The 14,949-nt window shown below is 31.9% G+C and overlaps 1 protein-coding gene across 3 annotated transcripts in view; it reads right to left on the bottom strand.

Annotated features, from left to right (window-relative positions):
* Positions 1-11,619, bottom strand: part of LOC148624668 (protein Wnt-11-like) — a 35,565-nt gene extending 23,946 nt beyond the window's left edge. The window contains exons 1-2 of one of the 3 annotated variants that reach the window (XM_088567493.1): positions 11,508-11,619; positions 9,699-10,141 (exon numbers count right to left, since the gene is read on the bottom strand). In XM_088567493.1, coding sequence (XP_088423619.1) covers positions 9,699-9,799 — 101 coding nt within the window. In that variant the 5' untranslated portion in view covers positions 9,800-10,141; positions 11,508-11,619. Of the gene's footprint in view, positions 1-9,698; positions 10,447-10,486; positions 10,629-11,507 lie in introns of those variants that run through there. The other 2 variants (XM_088567492.1, XM_088567491.1) reach the window with 2 other exon arrangements.
* Positions 11,620-14,949: the final 3,330 nt, after the last annotated feature.

Here is a 14,949-nt window from a genome sequence, read left to right as displayed (position 1 = left end):
TAGAGGACCTTGTTTTTTTTTGCCTGCAACGTTATCCTTAGTCAAATGTTAAGATAAAGTTCGTTTAACTTAGATACATTTAATGTTATTCGGTCCAATTTTGTTGAATTCATACACTGAAACATGGAAGTAAATAAATTATTCCACGTAAAAGACTGGGAACAAGAATGTTTTCCCAACAGGTGATATTTTTTTTTAATTTTAAGAAGTTGTTGGTTTTCCCAAGTTCAAAACTCGTACGCATTTTTTTTATAAAGTGACTACAAAAAGTAATCGACTTCATCAAGTCCACGATTTTTTCCTGATTCAGTCGAATACCTACACTACTTTAACAGTCCTGAGACTATTTTTAATGTGGAGTTCAGCAACAGAGTGTCGATGAGTATCATTTTTGTCTAATTATCTACATGTTTCATAATTTATAAGTCATTATCAGAAAATTGATTAAATGATATTAGTAACTAAATGGAGATATAAAACAAGTCGATTGTTTAAATCAAATTACCGTTGATGAAGACTGATAACCGCGAATTCCGTAGCCATTAAATTTCTATTAGCAAATAATTATTGTTTTCAGATCTCATAAACTTAATTTAAAAGACATCAAATATTTAAGACAAAATAGCTAATATACTTGAACTAATGAAATAAAAATCCTTTGAAAAGTTCATTAATGCAAACCCCTGCGCAGAAACAACCTCATCCACTCAGTATGGTTAATTTGAAATTCCAGGCTAGATAGTTGTTTCCGTATAAAAGACGATATTTTATCGCCAACTTATATCACCATGTTATATTTTTATGATGTTTAGGTGTATAATGATAAAATTGCTACAAGCAATTATTGCTAACAAGATTTGCCATCATGCAGTAACATTTTTACCAAGAATGCCAAGTTCGCAAATCATTCTAGTATTTTCTTTTATCCATACAGACTTTTATATTAAAAGAGCACGTGTTTGAAGAAATGGGGGTTTGCAATTTATCCCTCATTTTCTCAATGAAAATCAGATACAATTAGTATTTCTCTAATTGTTTGGGTCAGTGGTGGGAATTCTGACCTCAGAAAGCTAGATAGGGAACTGGCTGCTTGATGAAAGTTATCGCAACACATCAAGAACTGGTATGGAGAAATGGACAGGTAAACGTCAAAAAGCTTGTTTCGTTTCGTACTTCAAAGACCTTCAAAGCAACCAGGTGAACTATTAATAAAATAATTGATATCATCTTGCATTAGTGTTCTTCCTAGATCAACAAAGAGTTATGTGACCTGTTGTTCAAAATAATTCAGTCTTTTAGTAGTAGTAAGTGTCTACCAAAGGTTTCTCGATATAGGTGAAAACGCCATCTTCTGTTTTTTTCTATCTTCATTTAATGCAATCCTACTTTAAAAATTCATTATATGAAAAATTTCAGATTTTCATAAATTTGACATTTTGATTTTCCTACAGTTCAACATTGAAATTAACTCTGTCAAAAAAGAGCTCGAAAAGGGAGGTAACATATCTAATTACTTCTGTTATTAAACTATATAGAAAATTGACATCCTCATATACCTTGAAAAACTAGAACAAAATACACTCTGATAAACGTATATTATCTGGAAAATACAACGCCTTCCCTATATGTCAAACGAATCTGCACTGTTCAAACATGTGTGAGAAAGCAGCCTTTCATCGCGATTATTCTTTTAAAGAAATATATTTGTAATTACAGCACTTCTAAGTAAAGGATTTTCAGTCTATACAAAAGACATTAGCGGGAATGTTTCGAATTATTTTCAATTGGAAACACGAGGGGGAAGACTTCGCTAACTACAGCCAACAATATTTGATTTAACGCTGAATTTGAAAATAATGGGGGTAATTTCTTTCAGAGGATCTGTGCACGGATCATCAAAGGAACCACTGCACCTCGACAATGCAGCCAAATGTAGCGTAATGCATTTGTATGCACATCTTATCAACTTCTAACAATCTTCTCATTATAAATCAAGTCCGTCTTTCGACGGTGTTCTTTGTCGTAATTTAATTTAAGTTTGTTAAGAGATGAAACATGTTTTTTTTTCTTTTTCAAACTATGCTTAAAGTGCTCTAGACAAACTATTTGTGACAACCCTAACTTTAAACATTTAGGGTTCAAAAGAAGTTATTGGTTTACTTGAACTTTAAGCGGACGTTAATTTAATTTGAACGCCTTACATTTGTTCAGTAGTCATTTTGTCTTCCTATATTTTATCCAACTTGCATACAGGAAAAATTACATCACAATTTATTTCAATCCCATTTATCTGGTTTTTTTTCTCTTCTAACGGTTTTGTTAATACTAAAAATAATAGAGAACAGTTTGTTTTTGCTGTAGAAAATTGATGAAAACTCTAAATGTACAGAACTGAATAACTGTGCTATTATGTTTCTTTTCGATATACTTGATTAATATGAAATTTTAATTAGTGCACAGACTGACGGACAAGACAATAACCAACACGTGTCCTCTTAAAAGTGGAAGACATAATTTGCACCATCTGAGATGATGATAATATTGGCTTCAACAATGCATCGCACAATGAAGTTGGGAAAGGCAGATTCAAGTATCAAAACAAGGCGTTAACATTTGGATTAATACTAGGTTATAGAAACATATAAATCATTAATTCGTGTACTTTATTGAGAGAGAAAACAAGGGAACCAAGATTCTAGTGGAAATCAAAAGAATGTAATCCAGGGACAAAGACCAGAAATGGAAAACAGACAAACACAACAAAGAACACAAGGCAACCAAAATTACACATACAAAGCAACAAAAACAAATGAGCAACTCGGACTCCACTAAAAACTGGGACCATGGACCAGGTGCACCGGAAGGGTACGCAGCCTCTGCTTTTCTAGAATAACCCGCCGAGTTGTTCATAAAAAAATCTAGTCCATGGTAGATGAAAGAGGAAAGGAAAACTATGACATGTTGAACAAATCAGTTTTCATGGTGCAGATGGATATACTGTATCGATCCACGAGTTCATGATGAGAATAAGGAACAAAGGATATTTAGTACAGTGTCTAAACCAAACTTTTTTGGGACTGAATGAATTGTTTGGTTTAGGAAGGTGTTCGGTTTATACGGGTTTAAAATGTAAAAAGAAATCTGCTTTGGATAGGCAACCCCTTTATTCAGGATTTGGGTTAGACAGGTTTCTTTATACACGATAGTACACTGCTCAGTCTGTGTGATAAAAGTGAAGACTGACTTACTGAACAAGAAAAAAACTCGGTTACATGTTATAAAGCATAAACAGCATCATGCATTCCCCAGAGTCCAAAGCCGAGTAGAATATCCCATAAAAAAAACAAACATGATACACGCAAAAAATAACATCGAAATTACACTTCCCTGCATGGATTTATGCAGCGCTATGTTTTTTTTTCTTGATAGATTTAATGTTGTAATTACACAATTTGAAGAAATGCAGAGTTAGACAGTTTTTTTTCCTTGCTGGATCCAATGGCATTTAAAATGAATGGATTTGGCAATAGGTTCCTCATAAACAAACAATCTGGCTCAGGTGCTTGTAGAGAATTGATAAATTGTTAACAATTCTTCATCTTCAGATTCGATGAAAAACTTGTAGTCTATATCAATTGTATATTGTTTCTAACAGTGGCAATGAGAATTCAGGTATTGCATTATTTTGGATGTATTAACAGGTTACATTTTGTTATACGTGTACGATTACATGCATATGGATGTTAAAGAAGACGTAGTAATACTGGATGCTCCATCTGACAATGCAAAAACAAAACAAACAAACAAAAAACACAACCCCCCCCCAAAAAAAAAAAAAAAAATAAATAAAACAACAAAAACAAACACGCACAAGCGTGCGCGCGAATAAAATGGCAAAGGTAAAGAAATTATTAAACGACAACTTCATTCAATATATTTTCAATGGGCTATTTTGAGTTGAGTATAACAATTCTGTTTTGGATTAGTGATATCCAAAGACTACTACATATACCTTAAAACCGCGTACGTGTATGATAGCATGACATTTCAATTTAAAGTTTCTGTAACTTTTGTCTTATCCTTTGTCATGCTTCCTTTGTCAATAAAATAACTTATATTTTGTCTAAGATAATTGGATAGTTGCAGATTTTATTTTCTAACAAAACTCGTTTAACTTTATTCATTAAATGAACGAATCCCTAATACTTATTTTTATATCAGTTGAACATTGTTTATGACATTTTTTAAGTAACTAATTGAAAGGCAGGCAAATTAGACTATATGTACTGAGATGCTTTTTTTCAAAATCAAATAAAAATATTTCAGATAAGGTACCCGGCAAAAATAGTTTTCGATACTGATTAAAATGTGCTTCCCTGTGATCTCCCTTTAAACATTGGTAACAATTTTGTCATTTTATTTTAAAGGACCAAAAGAACAAATACTAATGCATCAGCATTTAGATACATGAATATCCGAAATAAGGCCTTAGAATTGCATCTTTTGATGTTAAGTCTAGAAACGTTATTGATTTTCTAATTTAAGAAAATTTAATTCTGTACTTCGTTAGTTTTCATTCTTTTAATGCAGGTTGGTAACGGAGGTTGGTAACGGAGGTTACCCATTACTTGATCATTTAAATTGTCACTCGGCAGCAGGAACTTTGATAAACTAACTGAAATTACCTACATATCACTACAATTTATACCTTAAGCTTGATAAGTTTCAAAGACAAGCAGCTGGCTCGCACTGTGAAGAAAAACTCTGGATGAACTTTTTAGAAACATATATCACTGTTATTTTGCTAACATAAAACGGTTAATACAGAAAACATCTGTTTTGCACAGGGATCGTCTATCTACGAGCAGGTGAAATTAATTTTTAACTGGTGTACCTGCGCCTATTCAAACTGTAGAAAAATGTCAAAAGTCTTTCCATATCTGAAAACAAGCTCAAATTTAAAAGCGTTACGGTGCTCAAGGTTAAAAAATGAAGACTATGTACCCACTCGGATTCCATATTTGTTTATTTTGCTTTATGTGTTTCGTTCTGTGCGAGCTCTCGAAACGGCATAAAAACTTTGCAATGGTATTCACGGACGTCATGTTAGAGGTAGGTTTTCTGTTTGTTTTCGCCCCTGCTGTTTTTGTTTATGTTATTTCCACTTAATTGCATCCCTGCAACGATAATTAAACTTAATCTCTCACAATAAATAAAACCATCCAAAAAAGTAGTCCCCCTCGTCGTTACTAGGAATGGCTGAAGACTGCTAAATGCTTTTAGCTCCTTCAGTCTCTACTTGAACTTTTTGACGTTTGAATAGAAATAACCGCGGCTTGGTTAATTGCCGTATAATTGTTTGTATGGAGTTATTGTCATTTTTAATGTCTGATTTTATTGAATGGCAATTTACACCCTTTACAATGTTTGGCTATCTTTAATCTAGACATAAAATCCTCCTGATTGAAATCAGATTTATGGTAAACGAGTTTACCCCGAGGGGCATTAATATGGTCTTTATATTCTGCGAGCGGCCTGGTACTAATTTGCAGCTATCAAATTGTTGGTGTCCAAATTGTGTCCATAAATTATTGGGCTTTTATTTAGATAGAATTTTTGACAATAATTGGACTTTCAGCGAATCTATTTTTGATCCTTCCAAAATTACCCCAGGACAACAACTCCATATCAGCAAAGCCGACCATACCTGACAGATCCAGAAGCCCTGTTAATTTTGAACGAACGGTCGAATGTCAAGGTTAGATAAATTATCCTCCAGGAGTGGGTCCGTAAATTATCCTCTAGGAGTAGGTCAATGAATTATTCTCCAGGGGTGGGTCCATAAATTTTGAAAGTGGGGTTCAAGGAGTTTTTGCCGATGCTCATTTTGCACGACATTTACACAAGTATCTCAAATAGGGAAATTCTATCCATCCCAGAAATCCATTCTGGATCCGATCATGATCGGGTTGACAATATATCTCACTAAGTGCGGTGTATATTAACAGACCACTTGGTCATTTTCGCTGTCATTAAAAATCCAATGCCACGTCGTTCTGAGGTTCTCAAAATGCTAAAATTCATTTTACAGAAAAAATCGGAGTATCTGTATTACCTTTTTTATATTCAATAGATAATTAAAAGTAAAAGAGAGTACCCTTGTACTCTTCAACGACACAAAATTGGCATTCCGCTCCTTTACAATGAGCAAATGACGCAATTTTTATACTTTAAAATGAATTTCTAAGTAGGGACAACAATATGATTGGTATAATAAGGAAACGATCACAGTTCATTGTTACGCACTGAAATTATTAGCTATCAAAATAGACTCAGAATGAAGTGAATTCTTCCCGAAACTATCTACTATTGACAGAGCCCCCGACAAGTTTCAAGTTAAACATGGACCTCTAGTTGAACTTAATTACTTAAGCAAACAAACTACTTTTTTTCTTCGAGTAGTAGGACGAGTGTTTTAAATCTTTTCGATCAAATATGCAGTGGTATAATTAAATATGCTTAAGTGCTTCAATTTGTCCCAATGTTCGCTCATTATTCTCTCCGTTAAGGTTTTGATGTTAGTTTCTCTTTCTTGTGAACCACGCCTATCTCGTTGTTAGCTATTGATTCGCATCCCCTAATTTTTCGTTTCTTCCTTCCTTTGATTAAATGTACCGTGAATTATTCTGAAAGCCGAACAAATTAACTTTAACAAAAGATCAAAGACTCGATCATCAGTGAGAGCTCGTAATGGGCCCAGATATAATAGTGAAACTGCATATTTATGATATGAATAATTTATCGGTGTCATTCTTTATGAATACCTTGATCAGTGGGTACGTTTTTGGAATTTTGTAAAACAAAACATCCGTTGAATGCTCCCACAAACGTAAAATATAAACCATTTTCATAGTATCCGCGATTGCTCTCGACAACAGCGAATTGCTTTGAATAGTTTTAAGCAAGTGTTGCCAATGAAACAGAAACTGTCCTGAAATGAACTCTTTACGCAATCTAGATCATTCCAGATATTAAAAAAACCTTTATGTACGCCTTTAAAATCAAGATACATCTTTACCACCGCCCTATTAGCAATCGGTCATGAAATAAACAGATCGATTCAACCTCGGAGATGAAACCTTCAGAGGAATAAACTAGGAACAACAAATAGAAGCATAACACACAAAAAAAAAGCGATATCAGCTTTCAACATAATATTACAACTTTTTTAATATATAATGCATTAAATAAAACCAATATAGTATAAATGTAATGAAAATATAAACATGCCATGCATTCGTGTAGAATATCTATCAAAACCCTATTGTAAACAAAAACCTAATTTTAATGTTTAATTTACCGGTTGGTGACCTTTCAATTGTAAAGTTCTTTCCAAAATCGAGAAAAAACATGCATTTAAGACCCGTGACAAGATAACAGTGACTTAGAGCATTAACATTTAGTACGATTTCAAACTTTGACAATGCCATAACTTGTCACAAATATTATACTTTATCGATTTTTATTATAAATTACTGCAATATTTTGTTTTGAGAATATTTGGGCATTTTTAAATTCACGGCAACCCAACATTTTCAATCTTTTCGACGTTTGATTAAACACCCTTTTAAGGTCATCGGAATGGAGTATAATTAGTATTATCTCCCTAGTAGGAATGTACATGTCAAAAGAATTGAAAACATTAAAACCGCAAAATATTTGATAATAATACAGAACGAAATCACGTTACTCCTTCAGACATTGTAAATGTTCCAGTAAAATATATTGTAATTTTTTCTATACAAGAGAACCCTGACTATACACGATGGTTCAGTTGGATTGGAACACCCTCTGTTAGAAAAAAAAATAGTAAAATTTGTTTAAAAAGAAAGGGGTGATAAATGGGCAAATGAAATGATGGAACTCTCCCACTTTTAAACAATTCTGGATCCGCCTCCGAGGATTTGTTTACTGTCCATGTACATATACGTGTACAATGTACAAGATTTAACCGAAGAGAGCCAGTGGTTTAACAAAAATATTTAGTCAGAAAAGACATCAATAAATTTCAAAAAAGACTGCAAACCTTTCTAACAGCTGTACGAAGAATACACACTGACTTACAGAGCGTAACATAGAATATTTTCGTTTAACCATCATCAATAACACTGATATTTGAAATATACGAGACTTTTAAAGTTATAAAGGGGCAGTGTGAATACAGACGTTGAAAAAACGAGAGCATACAAATATAAACGTAAATCTGTTCCAAAATTAGTCATAAGCGCTTAAAAACTTGAAAAATCAAAAATACGAACATTACAATTTCAACTTTATCCTTGTTGTAGGGTCCAGTAATCAGTGAAACAAGTACCACAAAATTTGGAACACAATTATTTTTCCAATTAAGAACTTTATAAATTAAAGGAGCGTTTGGCTTTTTGGTATAGAGCGGAGTGAGAGCCTATCATTACATGCCTGTTAATTCACATCTTGTAAATTGTACCGTTGTTCATTTACTTATAATATAACTTTACTTTGGTGGTATATTCTTTTTATACTGTATCATTTCTATCTAAAGTGATCTTACAGCATTGGAAAGACGCCTAAGCACATATCTAGGTTTATTTATTGCCTGTCAACCATAGCTTAAGGAGGAAATCATTTTTTTATATTACATTTGAATTTGTTGCTCTTTTCACAAGTATTAGGTGTTCTCTAGAGAAAAGAATCACGTATTTACTTGCTTTGGATGAAATTCCTCCACTGAAGTTATGTATATACCGAGGAACAGTCTTCTGAACACTTAATATTCTAACAAACATGTTTGTAAATATTTTAAATGGTTTGTATTCACAGTGAATTACTCACACATGTCTGAGCGCTTCTCCATTTTTTTAATAATAGAGATTTTTATGTTCAATGCACTCCTTGTTTAATTTGTTTTGCATGGACACTAAAGCGAATTTTGTGTAATTTTTTTTCAGCATGCACAGTTGATGCTTATTTAATATTTTTTTTAGATTTCAGGGAGTTAACCCGTTTTGCCTCATTAGATGATCTCAAGTCGTGTGCAGCGCTGGTTTTAAATTCTTGTTTATTCATAATTGTTTAGTATTGGTGTGATTATCATTAAGGAAATCTTTGGAAAACAAAGATAAGATGATTAGTAACTAGTTTAAACAAGTGATAACATTTTCGGAACTAGACTGAAGTTTGTCTAAATAAAATGTTTAACTTCTCTGCTTAGGTGCACATAGCTACGGTCTCATGATACAGAATAAAACGACAAATAAATATGCCTTATTATTTCTTGGATTGAATGAAATATTGAAAATTAACTGTGAACTGTGACCTTTAAATCATCATTAAAGACCCATTAAGATTAGATTATAATATTATTTACGATTGATGAAATATTTACAAATGAATAGACAATCTACAATTAAAACTTAAGCAACTTGATATACTTTGTAGAATAACTTTGTCTACAGATATGTCTCTAAAATACTTTTTAAAATATCATTTGGTTTAAGCATTGTAAAATTGTTTTCAACTTTTGGTATTCCACCAAAGAATCACTAAATGTTAACTTCTTATTTATTTATAGTATTTTTTAAGAAAATCATGATTTTGAAATGCTGGAGAAGGGGATACTAATTTCGTAATGGGAGACAAGTAATTCAAAAAGTACTTACAACCACTTCACTCCGGCGGAGTTGTCCGTCTGGATTAATAAAATAATGAGAGTCGGAATGACAATAATTCCCGTCCGGAAAACTCCATCACTATTCCTCATCCTTGGCGAAATCTTACTTAGTAACGTTACTAACGCATAAATAATCCACAAAATATTTCGAACAGAAAATAAACAATGAATACTATCATCTGTTATTATAAATCCATTTAATAAATTTGGTTTTTAATACATTCATTTCTATCAAGTGACGTTCGATAGTTGGAACATCTTCGTATAAGTTTTTTGAAGCTTTAAATTTCGTCACATAACTTTCAGATGTTAAATACTGGGAATTTTTAGGCCATCTTTGCTCTTGGATCAGACCATTGGTAAATCCCTTTGATTTCTTTGCAAATTATTCTCCACGTTGAATTTTCGAACGACTCCTATCGATCTTACAAACTAAAACAAGAAAAAGCATAAACATAACTTTGTCACGAATCGACCAATCAAATAGCTCCGTATGCTATTCTATTCATACTAGCACGGCAATAAACCACAGTTATATAAACCAACGCTCACAAATCAGAAATCTTCCTAGGTGCTAAAATGTCTTATGGTAACACCTCACCGTCATGTTGTCATTCGGAGACTGTTAACTAATTCAGGGACGGTTTAAAACTCGGAACTCTGCGTTGTGCAGGCGTTAGTCAATCTAGTCTTAACAACTGAAATTTTTCATGTGTACTTTGTTCCGAATTAAACCTTTTTAAACCTGCCCACTTAAGATTTACAATCACAACTTACCGTCTTGGTTAAATTAGTAGTTCATCAAATCGTAGTTAAAGAGATAAAATAAAAAGCTCCCTGATTCTCTCGAAGTTCTTCAAAACTACTAATTTTCTTTTTGTTAAAATCCTCCAAGCGCTTATTTCTCTTTCTTCAGCAAATGAATCTGATTTGGCAAAGGTGAGTTTAATTCTGAAACTCGATGATTCGAGTGCAATTTATCAAATAAATTTGGCCATTATTCTTACGAGTTAAATGATTTATGGACAAATTTGTTCCCGTTTGCTGGCGCATTATTATATAAAGAGAAGATACAATTATATCTTGCAAACTTTTTATGAATTATGTGGTATGTTACGGGTTAATGTAATGTATGCTTAGTCAATGAATAACGCGAGAGGCATATAATGTTTTAATAACTAGAAAAATAAGAAAGTGAAAAGTAATATGACCCCGTGAATTGTAGGCAGACGATCAACATTCATCTTCTGCTTCACGTCTGCGTTTTGTTCGATATTTAAAGGACGATGTCGGATGTTGAAACGAAGATAAATTTTTGGAATTAAATTGATCAAATTAATGGGTTTTGTTTTAGTTATTGAATTAAGTGAATTTCTAGTATGTAAGTACGCTTATATCAAAGCTTTCATTTAAAAATTCTCTCACAGCAAATGTATTAGTGAATGCATAATTAACATTATAATGTTGCAGGGAGGGGGGAGGGGTTAAACTTGAAGACAATCAACAACAAAAATTTAACACCAAAACATTTTAAAAACGATAGCTAGTTTATTGAATACTTCACAATGAAACTTCTTTCTGATGAAAAAAAAACAATATTTGTTTAACACAAAAAGGAAAATATTATAAACCAATATTATCTGAGTCAATCGTTTTATGGTGTAAAAATTTTAAGTTTTTTTTTAAATATACATGAAATTGAAATAAACAAAAAAAATTAAAAAAAAAAGAATAAACTTACATATGATAAAATTGCTTATACCAATTATGAATAACTAATAATAATAGAATCACTGACCATACGATTCTTGCTTCATCTTCCGCAGATGTTAGATAAACAGAGCTGAAGAGAAAAACTTAGGAGTAATAAAGGTATAAATGCCTTTAAGTTATTAGTAACAGTTTAATTACGAGAAGAATCCATTACCAGAACATTAACGAGTCAACAATGCTGAACAAAATAGAAGAATTATCGTCTTTTTAACCCCAAATGATTTAAACACTCCCTGTGGCTAAATAAATTAGTAAATTTGTGCAAATTTGATTGTCACCTAAAATACAATTACTGTCAGGTAATTCAAGATTACGAGTTAAATATGTAACCGCAATGAAATTTGACATTCCAAATGAAAACAAATAATATCATAGTGTAAAAATTATCTACATGATACCCCTAACCTGTCAAATTAGATTACACGCTTCTTTTTTCTCTCAAAGTATTAAATAATTTGCATATCTTGTCCGGTGTACTATTACCTGTATCTTCGTGGGCATTTGTATACGACAAGGTCAGCTATATCTGAATCGAGGCGATTATTTTTTTTACATAAAACTAAAGAAAAATGAGACTTATTTTTTTAACTGTTGATATGAAAAAAAAAAACCAAACAAACTAACAAACAAATGATAATTTACAGCCAATGTCACCACTGTGTTGCGTTTCGAATTTAAATTTTTTGTGAAAGGAAAATCTACTTTCGATCCTCAATGTTTAGAGACTTGACTGAAGTTTATGAAAGATTGAATAAATTAGAAGTATAGAGAAAAATACTGAACTTTAAAAAATGTTTTGTAACACGATGTATATGAATTGATGGCATGTTTAAATCATAGATCTTGATTTGCTCCTATCTCTCTGAGGATGGTGGAATCCGAACACTATTTTCGAATACATTTGTAAAGATTTCAAGAGTTGTGTCTATTCTGTTTCATCTATGCCTTTCTAGTTGACCTTAGATCAACATTTTAACTTTGAATCTGACATTAATTTAAGTGTCGGTTTGGTGTATAATACTAGTATAAAAATCACCATAGAAATTTGAATTAAATTCTAATTGACCATGAAATTGAAAAAAAAGGCTTTTGTGTATTCTTTTTTTTTCTAAATAATTCAAACTATTTTGTAGATAATTTCTTAAAAAGAACACAAGAAGTTTGAATTAGTAGACCGTAGTAGCAATGGGTATTTCGTTTCGTATTTTGGATACACATCGGTTGAAGCGAGATTTTTGTCATAGTACACTGTCGATTACTTGTAATTAGTATATTGAAATCTTTGAAACAGTAAAGATCGTCTATAGAAGGTCTTAGGTCGCCAAGCCCTTAACGAAAACAGACTTCCGTGTCCGAGTGTATATCATTAAATCTGAATCTGAGTCTTAGAATTTCTTCTTAAGACATATGTACAGAGTCGAATATCTTTTGGCATGGAAAAACATTATCGACAACCTAACCCAAGAAATCCTAGATCCACCCCTACCTTGTCAAAATTTAAAAAAAATAATGTTTTATTCAAACTTTGGATAGGAATAGATGTGTATAAAATTATATTACAAGCTATCCATAACATGGAGGAACCCAATAAATCCTAGATCCACCCCTACCTTGTCAAAATTTAAAAAAAATAATGTTTTATTCAAACTTTGGATAGGAATAGATGTGTATAAAATTATATTACAAGCTATCCATAACATGGAGGATCTTTTGTTCGATTGGAGCAAAATATTCGTAGTTTTGGGGGTTCGGTAAAAAAAATATAATTCCAAAAAAAACATAAAATTTAGATACTTTGATGAAATCCACAAAAATTTTTATACAATAATTGTCTGTAGTGTTCTCCTATTTCTATAATTTACGAATTTTTTGGGGGGGAAAGAAAATCTAGATCATCATCATATTCAATGGAATAAATGTTTGAAAAGACGACATCGCATAATAATGAGTGATTGATACATTTTGTATTTTAAGAAACAAACAAAAAATGCACACCCACACCAACAAATGAAGAAGCCAATCAGACCTTTAAAAAATGAAATTCAATTTGGTGCTATTGGTATGTAATGTTAAAAGTGATACAGTGGTTTTTTTTTTAATTTACGACAAGTAATAATTACATTTATAAGCGGCTCCCCTAATTTGTGGAATTTCTAAATTTTCTCATTTCAGGGAATTTGAAAACTATTTCATATGAATCCATCGTGTAAATGTGACGCATTATGAACACTTAAATTTTTCAACACGTGTGTTCTTAAGTACAAGAAAAAGCATCGAAAATAGGGATATCTCCACTACAAGAAAATTATCAAATATCTCAAATATGGATCTATTCCAAGTGCTACTATTGATTTTTTGACCATACTTTTTTTTAAAGCTATTTAGTATTGACAGAAAAAATGTCTTATTTATCGCTTTATCGGAGTTAATATAAATGAGATATATACGCAGAAAACTGTGCATGCGCTTCGTTGCTTTTTTTTCACCAATTCCTGGCGCCACAAAACTTGAAAAAAAATGATTTAAGTCTCAAAATACATTTTTTTACTATTTGTGAAACAAACAAAAATATAAAGATTCTGATTGGAGTTTTACCGTGGAACTTAAGACTATTTTCAGACTTAAAAATAGGAATGATCTTTCATGATAGTTTGTGATTAGTCTCTGCTTATTTCAACAAAAACACAGTCTTGCAGTTAATACAGATCACGTAGAATAAGCTTCAACCCAAACCAATCTGAACTACACTCGGTCCTCTTGGTTAACAAGTTGGTATTAAGGTCATTGCTTCAAAGGAGCTTGCACTTTTCTTGATTTCCATATTCATTACACAAAATGATACTCATCTTTACAGAATAAAAGCGGAGTTGAAAAATTATAATTTAATAGGTTTAATCAAAAACATCAAAAACAAACGAATTTGGAATATAAAGTACTTCAAGAGTGGATAACATCAAAGTTAACGATTGTATCAGCGACCCTCACAATTGTAAATAAACGTCTATTTTTTAATTCAAAGAAATTTCAAATTTGTAAGACAAAAAGTTCTAAAAGTGTTTTCTTTATATTAGTAGCCCATTGACTGGTTTCATAGAATTATCATGTGTGAAAAAAAAACTTAAAACGCATTACCCGAAATTAGTAGCTCATTGACTGGTTTCATAGAATTATCATGTGTGAAAAAAAAACTTAAAACGCATTACCCGAAACTGTTCAGTTTCTGGTAATAAATCGTTTAATTTCAATTCGGCCACCCAGCTTTTCTCGTTCCTTTTTTTTTTAGTGTTTCAATTACGCAAACCCGTCTTTCTGAACCATCAGATAGATGCATATTGAATAATTTTGTGTGTATAAAATCACCCTTTTCAGATTACTCTCGTAATAAACGTTAAAAAAAAACTGAATTTAAAATAGCTCAATAACTACTACACCTCAAGTTTGTGTTAATGTCACTACTGGTATAGTCA

This window comes from Perna viridis, chromosome 2, assembly GCF_037379345.1.
Source record: "Perna viridis isolate PV_CMFRI_1.1 ecotype Kerala chromosome 2, ASM3737934v1, whole genome shotgun sequence".
Lineage (NCBI taxonomy): Eukaryota > Metazoa > Mollusca > Bivalvia > Mytilida > Mytilidae > Perna > Perna viridis.
This window is presented reverse-complemented; position numbering and strand designations above follow the sequence as displayed.